Source organism: Rutidosis leptorrhynchoides, chromosome 9 (genome assembly GCF_046630445.1).
Source record: "Rutidosis leptorrhynchoides isolate AG116_Rl617_1_P2 chromosome 9, CSIRO_AGI_Rlap_v1, whole genome shotgun sequence".
Classification (NCBI taxonomy): Eukaryota; Viridiplantae; Streptophyta; class Magnoliopsida; order Asterales; family Asteraceae; genus Rutidosis; species Rutidosis leptorrhynchoides.
This window is the reverse complement of record NC_092341.1, coordinates 18,766,404-18,780,587: the sequence shown is the minus strand read 5'-3', so window position 1 is coordinate 18,780,587 and position 14,184 is coordinate 18,766,404. Positions and strand designations below refer to the sequence as shown.

At 34.5% G+C, this 14,184-nt stretch overlaps 1 protein-coding gene across 1 annotated transcript; it reads left to right on the top strand.

The window, feature by feature from the left end:
* Positions 1-349: 349 nt before the first annotated feature.
* On the top strand, positions 350-8,068 carry LOC139867798 (regulator of telomere elongation helicase 1 homolog). The gene is made up of 23 exons (XM_071856149.1): positions 350-451; positions 1,049-1,317; positions 1,507-1,655; positions 1,752-1,833; positions 1,917-2,064; positions 2,169-2,325; positions 2,470-2,646; positions 2,830-2,948; positions 3,086-3,131; positions 3,271-3,412; positions 3,500-3,654; positions 4,157-4,248; positions 4,328-4,432; positions 4,507-4,575; positions 4,882-4,968; positions 5,061-5,129; positions 5,231-5,346; positions 6,154-6,211; positions 6,277-6,382; positions 6,509-6,579; positions 6,821-7,345; positions 7,581-7,726; positions 7,984-8,068. The coding sequence occupies exons 1-23, from the start codon at positions 350-352 to the stop codon at positions 8,066-8,068; spliced, it is 3,075 nt and encodes a 1,024-aa protein (XP_071712250.1).
* The last annotated feature ends 6,116 nt before the right edge of the window (positions 8,069-14,184 follow it).

The window sequence follows — 14,184 nt, the reverse complement described above, 5'->3', positions numbered from 1 at the left end:
GACTATTATCTTAAGAATTGTCATTAAAAAAATTAAAATATGTAAATTATGTTTATATATTTTAATAATCAACTCTCTTATAAAGTTAGAACACAAATTTATTTTTGATAACAAGTGTTGTCATTAGAAAGTTAATTTTTTAATTAATCTATGTCTACATCTACTACTCCTCGCGCGCCGCCGTTAAATACCCCCTTTCAATAGCGTACTCAACACAGAAATGGCGGGAAAATTAGTCTGCAGAATCAACATTCGTTTCTAGGGTTTGCTAAACTTCATTTCATCATCATTATATCACCACCACCATCATCATATTCATCGTATATCTCAATTAAAGAGAAAGAATACAATGCCTACTTACAAAATTAGGGGAATCGATGTTGAATTCCCATTCGAGGCCTACGATTGCCAGATTGTGTATATGGAAAAAGTGATTCAATCTCTTCAAGACGTATGATTCCTCTTTTTTATTCTTCTCATTTTTATCATTTATTATTCATCATCATGTCTCCAATTGAATAAATGCGCATACAAATATACATATATATGATTTCGGAAGCTATATCACTAGGATTTATAAGGTGTTACATGATCAACTAATTTCTATTATATATAATTTTCTCGTGTGTTATTGTAGTTACTTTTTTTTTTTTTTTTTTTTTCAATTGGACATTTCTGGTCCTGTATGTAATGCAGTGCCTGAAAAAATTAATGATAGGGTTTGTTAAGCGTTAAATGATCGGTTACCGTCTACTCGTCTAGCATACCGATTTTGACATTGGAAATGCATCTATTGTGCAATTGGATATACTAGGGTTTATATGAACCTTACAGTAACTATAAATAGTTTTAGATATAACATAGTTATTGCATGTTGGGGGCGGGTTATGCAAGGAGATGAACGCGTGGGTGGTGATCACTGGTCTAGCTCCATGGCACCAAAAATGTATCAGGGCTCAAGCTGCTGTTAACGAAAACATAGTTATTGCATGTTGGTTGTAAGAATTGAGAGTGTGATCAGTCAAATGTGTTATTTGGCATGTGACAGAGGTCTAACGCGTTACTGGAGAGTCCTACCGGAACTGGAAAAACATTGTGTCTTTTATGTGCTACTTTGGCTTGGAGAAAGAGTTTGGGCGAGTTTTCAACTGGAAGAAGTGCGGTAAGAAGTAATTCAAGTCAGGAATCCAAAGGCTTATTCTCAGACGGCTCATCATCACAGACAGAAGGGTCAAGCCTTCCAACAATCGTTTATACTTCACGCACTCATAGTCAGATTCGTCAAGTGATTCAAGAACTGAAAAGAACTGTTTACAGGTCAGGTTTTTAAAGAAAATCGACTTTTAGAAACTGTCATCATTTGATATAATTGAGTTACAGATGTATTTCATAGTGTATTCTGCTGATACTTATCCTCAACAATTGGTTGGTGATGATCTGACATTGTCAGATGTTGTTAATGCTGCTTTGGTATTATTGTATTAAATGTATTAGTTACTTATGCAGACCAAAAATGGTTGTATTAGGATCTCGGGAGCAATTATGCATTCACCCAGATGTTAGTAAACTTCAAGGGAAAACACAAACGAATGCATGCCATTTTCTATGTCAAAAACGTACAAAACGGTATTGTGCACATTATCCACGTGTCACAGGTAATATATTTATCTGATTGTTGTTGTATAGTTGTTTTTCCCTGCTGTCTTTACGAAATAATGATGTGCATTTACGTTTTTCTTTTCCTTTTGCAGAATTTTTGAAAAGTAATCCTTGTCTGGGCGATGAACCTATCGACATCGAGGATTTGGTCAATATCGGGAAAAGCAGTGGACCGTTAGTTTTCAGCCTTTACTCGTTACATTTACTAAATGGTAGTAATCATGCTGTAAGGCACTAACAGATAACTTTAAATGCAGATGCCCGTATTACGTGTCACGTGAACTCCACAAGGTTGTTGATATCTTATTTGCACCTTACAACTATCTTATCGATCCCGGCAATCGAAAATCATTGAACATTGAATGGTCTAACAGTATTCTAATATTTGATGAAGCTCATAATCTGGCAAGTTTGTTACTTTTTGTGTTTTTTTTAGTTTTGGTGATTGTGTAATTCACATTATTATAATGAAGTTCATCAACTTTTATTTTGTTATATTGTATATATAGGAAGGCATATGTGCAGATGCTGCCTCTTTTGACCTACCTAGCTCTTTATTAACAACATGTATTACCGAAGCAGAAAAGTGTGTGGACCTTGCGGTTGCAAGGAGAGATCAATCGAATGATAAAACATATAATCCAGATAATTTTGCAATTCTTAGAGGTATACTTTTTTTGTAATTAAATGACAAAAAATATATTATTTATTCTTTTTTTTTTTTTTTTTTTTTTTTTTCTTTTGTTGTTTTAAGCTATATATGATTCAAGGACATTCATTAACACCATGTACATTTGGTTTTCTTGCCAGCACTTCTATTAAAGCTTGAGAAACGGATAGCTGAAGTTCCTATTGACTCTAAAGAATTGGGTTTTACTAAACCTGGTTCGTATATATTTGAGTTGCTGGAAGAACTAAATATCACTTACGACACATCGTCTATGCTTCTTAATACAATTGAGGATGCCGCTGTAGTACTTGAGGAAGGTACAAACAGGTTTAGTGTGAATAATATTAAGATTGATTTCTCAAAATTTAGAGTTGCTCTTATAATATCAGTAGCTCTATTTTTTTTTTTTTTTTTTTGCTCTTTTATCTTAAATTATATTATTCATCTTAATTAGTGTTTTCGTGTTTAGTATTTCAAGGTTTAGTCTATCTGTTCTACAGATGCAAAGACCTCCGATCCTCAAAAGACAAAGGGAACAATTTGTAGGTTGGAGAGTATAGGGGACATTCTCAAAATAATATTTAAAGAAACTGGAAAAGACCATGCTCAATATTATCGTGTAAGTTTAGACCATCAATTTTCACTTGATGATATGCTTAGATAGTCTATTGTTCTGCATTTGAGGTTGGTAATAAACTCAGTAGGATACTTGGTAGGTTTCAACTCTGAACCATAGTTTGTAACTGTTAAATTCAGGTTCATGTTCAAGAAGTTGAAGTAAAATCACCAGACACCTTTAAAGGTAAAAAATTGTGCATTTATCTTTAGTTTCTTTGTATTGTATCATTAGTCCTACAACATAAAATTTTCAGATCTACTCATTATTAGATAGTTAAGGGTTATGCAATAGCCACTCATTTATATTGCTTTCGATTATGCAGCCAAGAAATCTAGAATTTTCAGCTGGTGGTGTTTTAACCCTGGTGTTGCAATGGAAGAATTTGCTAGAAAGGGTGTTGGATCAGTTATATTGACATCTGGCACTTTATCTCCTATGGACTCATTTGCTGAGGAACTTAAGCTGTATGTTATTTATTCACCAGATGTTTTCTTCCTTCTGTTATATTCGGTTTCTTGACATTTTACTTTGTTTATATCTTTCATTTGTAGTAAATTTCCCATACGATTGGAGAACCCTCATGTTATATCAGATAACCAATTATGGGCTGGCATCGTGCCTGTTGGTCCATCTGGTCATCCATTTAACTCCTCTTATAGGACCAGGGATTCTGCAGAGTACAAGCAAAACTTGGGTAATTCAATTGGTGAGTATTATGATTTGGCGAATAATCGGTTAGTGCATGTCCAATCACTTGTTAGTCAAGTAATAAAATGGGCTGGTTGGACTTGATTGGTCAACTAGGGTCCTGATTTTACTAGCAGGGCGAGTTCGGTTGATCTAAAACCTTTTTGGTTATTTTTGAACTATGAATACACATATCTTTATATTTCAATCCTAATCAGTTTTATAATTAATAAAATCTCTTGGGATATCTTTTATTCATCAAACCTACACTAAGGCCTATGGCGGACTTTCAAACCGTTTGACCCCTTTTCGTTTGAGCAATACTTCTAATATATAGTTCTACTTTTACTTGTTAGACCCGTTATAAAAGTATAATATATGATGCGGAGCGACCCATTTTTAAGTAAATGGGTCGAAAATCCTGCGTTTTTTTTTCTCTTTTTAAGTAAATGGATCTACTAGCGGTCACACTTTAATAGCTAATATTAACCCTCTATTGATGTTTCAAAATTCTTTTTCAGTTAATTTTGCTCGAATAGTACCAGATGGGCTGCTTGTCTTTTTCCCATCATACTACCTTTTGAACCTATGTATTGATTACTGGAAGAATCCGGTACGATATCTACTAAAAACATTGAAATATTATATATGCTTTGCTGTACCCTGTAACAAACTTGTCCCATGTTTCTCAGAGTGCAACTTCAACAAATTCCAGTACCATATGGGAAAGGATCTGCAAACATAAATTACCTGTTGTGGAACCTAGGCAATCTTCACTTTTTCCCCAGGCAATTGATGTGAGTGAAGAAACAATGTCAGTCGGATATTTGTTTGTATTCATCGTTTGTAACAGATTTTGACTTTTGAGCAGGACTACATGACCAAGTTAAGAGATACCTCGATTACTGGTGCAGTGTTTTTTGCTGTGTGTCGTGGGAAGGTACAATTTTAGCCCAGATCTTCGACCTGAATAACAAATATGAAACAATTAAGTACCAATAACGTGGCTTTTGCCATTAAAATTTAAATCTTGATTATATGGGGCGGATATTGCTTTTTAAAGTAAGAATGTTTAAGCGATATTAAATACTTATGTATTTAACCTGACCATATGAACTATATGTCTATATCTAATCTAAATAAACAACATAAGTTGATACAACAATGCTACAAATCACACTAAAAAATGCACAAACAGATGATTATTGTGTCTTTTATGTCTTATTTTTTTTTTTTTTTTTGTTAGGTAAGTGAAGGACTAGATTTTGCTGACACAGCTGGTAGAGCTGTTATCGTCACTGGCATTCCTTTTGCTTTGTGGAATGATCCTAAGGTATTAGTATACCGCCTTTTTTGTCTTTTTGTGAAATTTGTTAATGTGTGTTGCATGAGTATAACTCTGTATTTGATATCTTTTGACTACAGGTCCGCCTGAAACGTGAGTATTTGGATCAGCAGTCACAGTCCCAACGTTCAGCTGGTACAGGATCCAAGGTAATTGTGATTTATCGGAGCACACATACGTGAATATGTTATTCCTTTTTCACAAGTTATTACTGCTTCTATTATGCTGAAAACAGAGTTTATTTTTCTAGGTTTTAACTGGAGATGAGTGGTATAGTCAACAAGCATCAAGGGCTGTAAACCAAGCTGTTGGACGAGTCATTCGACATCGTCATGATTACGGAGCAATCATTTTTTGTGATGAAAGGTCCTTACTACTATTTATAACTCATCAAATCATCATAAGAGATTAAGAAGTTGCCATCACAAATAAACAACATACACTAGGTGTTTTGCAAATGAGTTTTGACTCCATTCAACTCTGCTGATTGACCCAACATTCATGGCTACACATTATACCTGACAATTGAGACCTATAATCTCAAATTTGGGTCAATTGGGTCATGAGAAAATTAGGCCTGGCAATGTAAACAAAAACTTAATAAAAGGTCCAATGAGTTCTCTTCGACCTATTGAGCCCTAAACAAAATATAAAGGGAATAGGTCTAATGAGTATCAATATCCAAAGCTCAATAAATAGGGATAGGTCTAATGGGTATATTGTGAATGGGTCAAATGGGCCGAGCATAACAAGTTTCATCCATTTGACCCGTGACTTGTTTCGACCCATTACCCAAACCAACCCAACCTGACTCATTTGGACCCGTTTAAAAACCTTACCCATTTGACCCATGACCCATTTCAACCCAAAACCATTTTGACCCGTTACCCAAAGCAACCCCACCTGACCCATTTGTTAGCTTTACTACACATATCACGTATTTATACCATCTGGTATACGTGTTATATGCATAAATACACAAACATACATATATGCTGTGATTCAGCCTATTCTCGCTAATGTGAAGGCCAAAGTTTTGTGTCTTGCCAGAAAACTTATTTACCATGTGTTGTGTTTGTCTTTTATACTGGTTATATGTAGCCTTTTATCATACTGTTTAAGCTGTGGTATCTTCATCTTTTTAATGCTACCTTTGTACTGTTTAATTAACAGGTTTACAAAATCAAGTCATCAATCTCAGATATCACTCTGGATACAGCCTCACATAAAGGTGAATTTTCCAGTAATATATGGTACTTTTTTTAACCATCCGTGTCTGACATGTTCTCTTTGCAGTGTTACTCAAAATTTGGGGATGTAGTTTTTACGTTGACCCGGTTCTTTCGGGATGCTTCAGTAAACTGTCAAACGAAGCCGAAGTTAACACAGCTTGAAGAATCAGGTAAACTTATCTGTCAAGCTTTTAGAAGAAAGCCCTTAGCTTGATAGACACATTTTCTTTCTTCACTAAGCCGGATATTAAATTTCTAGATTAATAGTTTTATTTTTATTTTTTTTCTATTCTCAGGAGCAAAAAGTAGTCGAGATGGAATTTTTTCTTTGGACAAACTCAACATTGCAAAATTCCTTAAACCCTTGGTATGGGCTCTTTTTTTCTTCTTCTGGTAATTAGGAAATTTTTGACCTGCTTAATCATTAATGGATCGATCAAGGTTGTGTTTTTGATCATAATTAACCACATTCATATAAATAAAATGGACAATGGACAATGTTTTTATGGGTCAAAGCAACCCGATTCTTACTACAAATTTCACATGATACTACATTCATTCATTGTTATGTGCAGTATTATTGTATATATTCTTGATGGATATTACAGATTCCATTCACAGACAAATCATGCTCCGACTCATCTTTGACTGAAGTCAAACACGGCAGCCTTTCCCGACAACTTCAAGAAGTACTCCCTGCTAACCGATCAAATCTTTCTTTTAATAAGCAAAAACAGAGTTCAACCTTAAAACACACTGAGGATAAACTATTTCCCTGCAAGACACAATTGGCTGTCAAAAAACACGAAGTCGTAGATTTGACCAGTGAAGAAACATGCAATCAACTGACTGCACCACGTTTTATAAAGAAACGAAAATCAGAAATTGATAAACATGATAATGTATTACAACGGTGTGGTGCCTTTTCTTCTTCGATGACACATTCGAGTCAAACCTCGTTTGAGACCCGGGATACTCGGTCTGTGCAAGAAGGTTCTTCATTGCAGGTAAAGAGTGAGATGAATTCACAAAAGACGACTACTCGAGTGACCTCTTCAGAAACCGGAAGTGGTATTTCAAGTTGTTTTCCTAGTGACAATAAGGAGCAAAATGGATCTGCTTTTCTTATTCAGGTACAATATTCTATAGACGTGCCAATGTCGACCCACATGCTTTTAAATGAGCCTATATGGGTTGTGTTTTACTCAAATGGGTCAATTTAAAGCATTTAGCTAATAGGGGTCGGGTCATATGGGTTGAAAGTTGCCCCAAGTCTTATTTTAATGAAACAATCTGCAAAATCATTTCAGTTGGAGATTTATATCATTGATATTTTTTTTTTTTCTAATTAATTTGCAAACTTAACAGGTGAGAGAGAAGCTTAATGTAGGGGAATACAAAGAATTTTTGCAGTTAATAAGGGCCCTTAAGTCTAACACCATGAAGATAAGCCTTGTTCTTCAGTCCGTCATTAAATTATTTTCCGCCCAAGATAGACTTCCTCTTCGCCAAAGGTATAGAAATCTTTAAACTAGTGGGTGAGTTGGGTAACGGGTCAAAATAGCAGGGTTAACACTTGACCCATTTAGTTCAAAAAAGTTAATGTTTAATAGATAGTGTGTAAATATGATTTTAAAAATTGCAGTATTTAATCTTTCTTTATTTAACTGGGTTTTCGACTCGCTTTGCGAGCCGACTAATTTGAGGGCGACTACTCGCTACTGGATAGCCCAGTTACCCGTTTATTTAAACTTTATTGTTGATTTAACAGATTTAAGAATTACGTTCCTTCAAAATATCGTCAACTGTATGAAGACTATTTAGAGAAAACTAAGGATGGAGCAGTAGATCTATGACGACAAAAGATGGTGAACAGATGAGCTAGATAAAAGCTTAATGAGGAGGGGAATTTGGGCATTAATTAAAAATCATGTATTGTTTAGTAACCCATTTATATCTGTTAACTGGATATTTAAGCTTCCAACTTATGAGGCAATTTTGATTAATAATAGTTTGGTGGCTTGATATTGTTATCGAAGTAGGGTACACTAGAAATTCGATATACATACAGGAGATTTACGAAGGAAAATATAATTGATTACTAGTGAAATGACCCGTGGAACCATGTGTTTATCTAAACGAAACAGTTAAATATGATATGTTTTAGGTTTTAAGTGAACGTAAATGCTAAAGTCATTTAGTTTAATGACCCGTGAAATCACGGATTTCGACGAAGAAAGTTGTCGTTATTTTTACAAATATATTGACGTACTTAAATTGATCAGAATAATTGAACTACATTTATTCTCTCACCACTATTTTTTAATTTTTATCACAATTACTATTTTCTTTGTCATAATTAATCCCGTAAAGAAAACTCATATCTAAATAATATAATATAATTATTATATTATTATGGGTTGTTCTGTAAAAGATTGTACTATTTGTTTTAAAGTTTATACATATGGTTATGCATGTGTTTTATTATAAAGTTGTACATAATATCTCAAATATTGTACATATGGTAATGAAATGTTTTTTTTATAAAGTTGTACATTATGCTTCATATATTATACAATTAACATGTTAATTTTTTTTTATTAAATACAATTAATTATTTTAATGACATCATCATGGGGTTTAAAATTTTATCTTTTATTTTAGAACTAGCTTCAGGCCCGCAATTTCGCGGGCACTTTTGTATGGGCGTCATGGTTCAAGTAAAGTAATTTTATATATAATATGTTCGTTTGATTACAAAGCAAAAGAAAATAGAATAATAATCTATTAATGTCATTTAGTTTGTAGTACTATTATATTATATATTAGATATTAGTTGAGAGTGAAAATTAATAAAGAAATATTAGTGTAACATTTAAAGATTTAATGTCTTATAATGACTGTGATAATGAGAGAGTATGTTTAATCATAATCGACTTTTACGTTGTAATTCGAAACCAAATCTTAGAACATGAACTACATAAAGCGGATGAACTGATTACCTAAGTCTACTAAAGTTGCATAGGAGAATATATAAGCTTACATGTACGAAATCAGTAATTATGTAGGCATTATTTAGATCGATTCTCAAGTTGAAGAGACTCATGTCTTCAAAAAAGGCTTGTATAGCATTTCCCTGAAAATATTACACTTTAAAATTGGATTAGCTAATATATATATTTTTTGTCAACTTTACATCTGATTTTGGGTCCCATAAATTCTTATTTAACCTCTTAGGACATGACCATCGAAAAGTATAGTCTCCAAACTTTACGGTTTCAAAGGTATGATTCCATGAAAGCTGGCAAAAAGTTTTGTGCTACCTACTGTTGTTGCTGTACTGCTGTTACCAACAGCTACACAACAGATTCAGTCATAACCTCCCACTTTGACGACTATATAAACCCGTTTAGACTCAACAAATCCAAACACATTATACATGCATTTGAAGCTTGTCAGGAGTAACACAATAAATAGTTTTCATCAAAACTCATTTAATTCAAATTTACGAACCCGCAAAATTGACCCGAAGTCATTTTTGACATTTTTATTAAAACTATAAAATTTCCACATGCAACTCAAAATCAAACCCGGGTGACCTAAATATTTCACTGCCATTCCACGAGTCTAAACAAACATTTAGGACACGTCCATATCAAAAAAATACCCAATTTGACATCATATGGCTCAAACGGGCCGGGGGTCCAAATGGACGATAAAAAAAACTTTTAACCATATATAACTTTCAAATAACTACCGTTTCATTCCAAATAACCTTCTAATCATATTAATAATTTCAAGTCGTTTTAAGGCAATCTTCATAACTCTTTGCCAAAAAAAAAAAAAAAAAAAAAATTTATTGGCAAAATAGCAAAAAAAGAGCAGCAGGGTACTTCTTCAATAGTTCAAGAATCTTTATAACACCAGAAAGTTGTAATAATTTTTTAATTAAATACCTTTTTGTCTAATAGAAAGTAGCCATATCCGAGTGGCGTTTCATATGGTGGGTTTTTAGCTACCTGCAAAAAAAATAAAAGATAAAATAAAATAAAAAAATAAAAAAATAAAAAAAAACAATTTCGTAAAAAGAGTAATTAACTTAATACTATTGAATACATTCCTTACATGATTGTATACTAAAATAGCATCTGAACATACCTTTTATCAAAGAAAATTGGACAAAATATGGACATTTTCGGAGATTGGTGGTTTCGGTACCTTTTTCCAAGTACTACCCTTGCAATCTATATGCAAGTAGAATTATATAAAAGTTAGCAAAGAATAAGTACCTACATATATGAAACTGAAATGAGTATCATCATTGTGAAATAATAGACTTGAGCCCAATTCAACCCCAAAAGTTAACTCAAGGGGATGAGGAACCCAAGCTATTATAAGCACCACAATGTTTTTACCCAAGGCCGATGTGGGATGAAATACTCAACACGCCCCCCTCACACGAGGCGCAGATTACTGCGGGCGCGGTCCCAACATCAATGACCGGGCGTGGTCCCAACATCAACAACCGTTAGCTCTGATACCATGTGAAATAATAGACTTGAGCCCAATTCAACCTCAAAAGTTAACTCAAGGGGATGAGGAACCCAAGCTATTATAAGCACCACAATGTTTTTACCCAAGGCCGATGTGGGATGAAATACTCAACAATCATTCATCAAAGATCAGTATACAATTACCCCTTGTCTCAGAAAAGACGGAAAAATGGAAACACATAGTACTAAAATTTTTAACAAAGAAATCATAAGAAAACAACTTACCTAAATGTTTATATCATAGGACAACATCCAAAAAAATAAAAATATAATAATAATAATAATAATATAATATAATAATAATAATAATAATATTGACATATCATCCAACAAAATGATTCAGATATATTTGTATGTCAGACTTCTAGAACATTCAAGTTTGTCTCATCATATAGTTCAAATTAATTTAAATAATATTGAGAAGCGATATTCTTATATGAAGTTACAGTTAAATATAAATGTAAATAACAATGTTAGAAGCAACATTCAGATATGAAGAGGTAAGAGCATTAACACTAAACATTGTCTACCTGTTTGATGACATATTTATAGCATAAGTGGAAAACAACTTAGTCATTTTCAAAGGGCTTGCTTCTAACATCTTTCTTGACCCATCATAAGTATATTCTTTTACTTTGAAATTATTTGTGTTTGGTAACCATGTCTAGCACTGTAACTGAGATATACCACGAGCTTTAAAAAGGATTCCAAGTTACTATAAAGATATCACCTGAAAAAAAAAAACACAAAGAGGAACAGGTCAAATGGGTCATAAACGTAATAACGGTCAAACGGGTCAACGCATTTGAAAAACCCAGATAGCTATTGAACCATCGATGCATACCATTGCAGCTTCACATGTGCATATTTCATCACTGTTCAGTTGTAGTTTCTAAGATTAATAAGACCTGTCTGACCCACTAAAATGTTGATAAAGGAAAAGATAGAATCATAATATACTAACCACTAATTGATTCATTGACAAATAAATCAAAACAAAGATTATTGACGAACACTAACAAACTTAATAGCCTATTTATAATTATATTAACAGGTAGGAGTACAAAGATCTTGCAGCCTATCATTTTTTTGAGATTTGTCAATTTTTTAAGAATGTCAATTTTTTTTATTTTATTTTAATATTTGTCACCTTAGGTTGACTCCTTGAAGGGAGCCATATGTTACCATTTTGACCTCCTTTTTTAGGGGTTCACCTAATTCATCATCTGTAACAACCCAGCCCATTATTCAACTGAATACGCGAATTTTTTTTTTATCAGTAGGATGCGCGGCGCGTAGCCCCTTGTGCGCGCGGCGCGCACAAGGCCTGGCAGCCCGCTGTCCAAAATGTCTAATTTTCGTTTAAAGATCTCCCACTTCCCGACACTTTTAGACGAAACGCTTTTCACCACACATTATAATATGTAAAACTAACACGTTTCAATAATAAAACAAGTTTTACGAAACCGGGCCTACATATGCCGAAATACGAGTTTCGTACAAAATATAAGTTTCGACCACATTAGTTTAAATTCCAAACGACACTTTGAGCATGGTGTTGGGGGGTTAAACTACCCAAATCTTGGTTAAACTTCAAAAGCTAAACGTCCCAAAAAGCATCTCCTATCAACACAAAGCGGGATCACTAGTCCAAACGAATACCCTTTCCCTTGTCCACGCCGGAGCCTATAAAAAGGTAAACAACGAGAGGGTAAGTAAAATGCTTAGTGAATGCAATAATTGTACACATACATATATAATATACCTACTTGCGCACACTTACACACACCGCAATATCGCTAGCAATAACAATTAGCATACAAACTCCAAGTATAAGCTAATCACCCCCAATTACCGTAACTAGCATAACCAATAGCATATTCACCAAATAATATATTATGCTATACCACAACTCATACACAAACTATATGGTTAACCATACACGCGTCATGGTGCTACCGGCTCCGTGGTTCACACCATACGTAATGCTATGACGCTACCGGCTTCGTGGTTCACGTCACTACGCATTCGAGTCATACTCATTTTATAGTGCTACCGGCTCCGTGGTTCACACTTTGGTGCTACCGGCTCCGTGGTTCACACCTCATTTTATAGTGCTACCGGCTCCGTGGTTCACACTTTAACGATTCGTGCTATAGTGCTACCGGCTCCGTGGTTCACACTACAACACACGTACCATGATGCTACCGGCTCCGTGGTTCACATCATAGCACACTCGCACATACTATGGTACTACCGGCTCCGTGGTTCATACCATAGCATACAAATAAATACACTATATACATACATGCATAATTACTCCACTCACCTTGACGATTCGGTGACGATTTTATACTTCCGCAAGCTTCAAAGCAAAGTACCTAATACATTAAGTACTCTATCAACACACAAACTAGTTGGACTAAATACCAACAATTCACCCATGTGCATTTAATGACTTCAATGCATTAAATGACCCATTTATACCAAAACCGTCCATTTAAGGTCAAGACCATCGTAAATCACTAAAAGCTAGTGATTAAGGTCCAACAACACTAACTAGCACAAAATTGGGGTATTTCATACCTATCATTTCCAACTAGGTCAATCGTTACCCAATTGACCATTTTAAAGTCAACACACCCATTTCGGGTCCTCCACTAACCCAAAATAACACCCATTCATTTAATATCCAGGTGTGCTAGTAAATAACTAACCAATTAAGACTCAATAACCTCAATTATCACTTTGAAATCCTAGGTTAGTTACTATTGAGTCTTCATGACTTAATCTTACCCAAGAACACCCAAAATCATCAAATATGGGTTTTATGTTCACCATTTACCCAAACCCTAACCCTTATATAAATTAAAGTAAGGAAATCAAAGTTAGGACATACCACCATGTAACGACTCAAACCTCGTTATACCAAAAACACGTCCCAATTTTTTTTTTTGGATCAGTACTTCTGGACGGCGTCCAGCTATCTGGACGGCGTCCAGCTCTGAAGGCCAGGACGGAGTCCAAACATTTGGGACGGCGTCCCAAAGAACTGCTAGTTTCTGCTCCCCGTGCTCAACTTACGTGAGCGGAAATCTCGCTTCCCGACACTTTTTGTAACGACCCGACTTTTTCGACTTGCTTTTGTGCTTTGTGTTTTCACGAAACTGCGTATTTGTGCGTACTGAGCTATATTATACTCTGGGAACTCCCTACATGTTGACTACTTTCATTTATATGTTAAAGCATATCATTAAGTACGTAGGCTACTTAACTTAATCCTCAGCCTTTATGACCGTTAGTGTCACTTGACTTTTTTAACGAACTGCGTACTGCGTGCACGTTTAACTTTTGTCGTAATCCGAATATTATGACTACGAAATACTAATTGTTATTTTATAATAACAATTACTTGGCTT

Bases quoted from the DNA above. Each gene is read 5' to 3' on its own strand.
- LOC139867798 (XM_071856149.1), top strand. From the start codon at position 350: ATGCCTACTTACAAAATTAGGGGAATCGATGTTGAATTCCCATTCGAG. The intron at 2,949-3,085 runs GTAAGTTTAGAC...TGTTAAATTCAG, and splicing joins ACCATGCTCAATATTATCGT to GTTCATGTTCAAGAAGTTGA. The intron at 5,347-6,153 runs GTCCTTACTACT...TTTAATTAACAG, and splicing joins ATCATTTTTTGTGATGAAAG to GTTTACAAAATCAAGTCATC.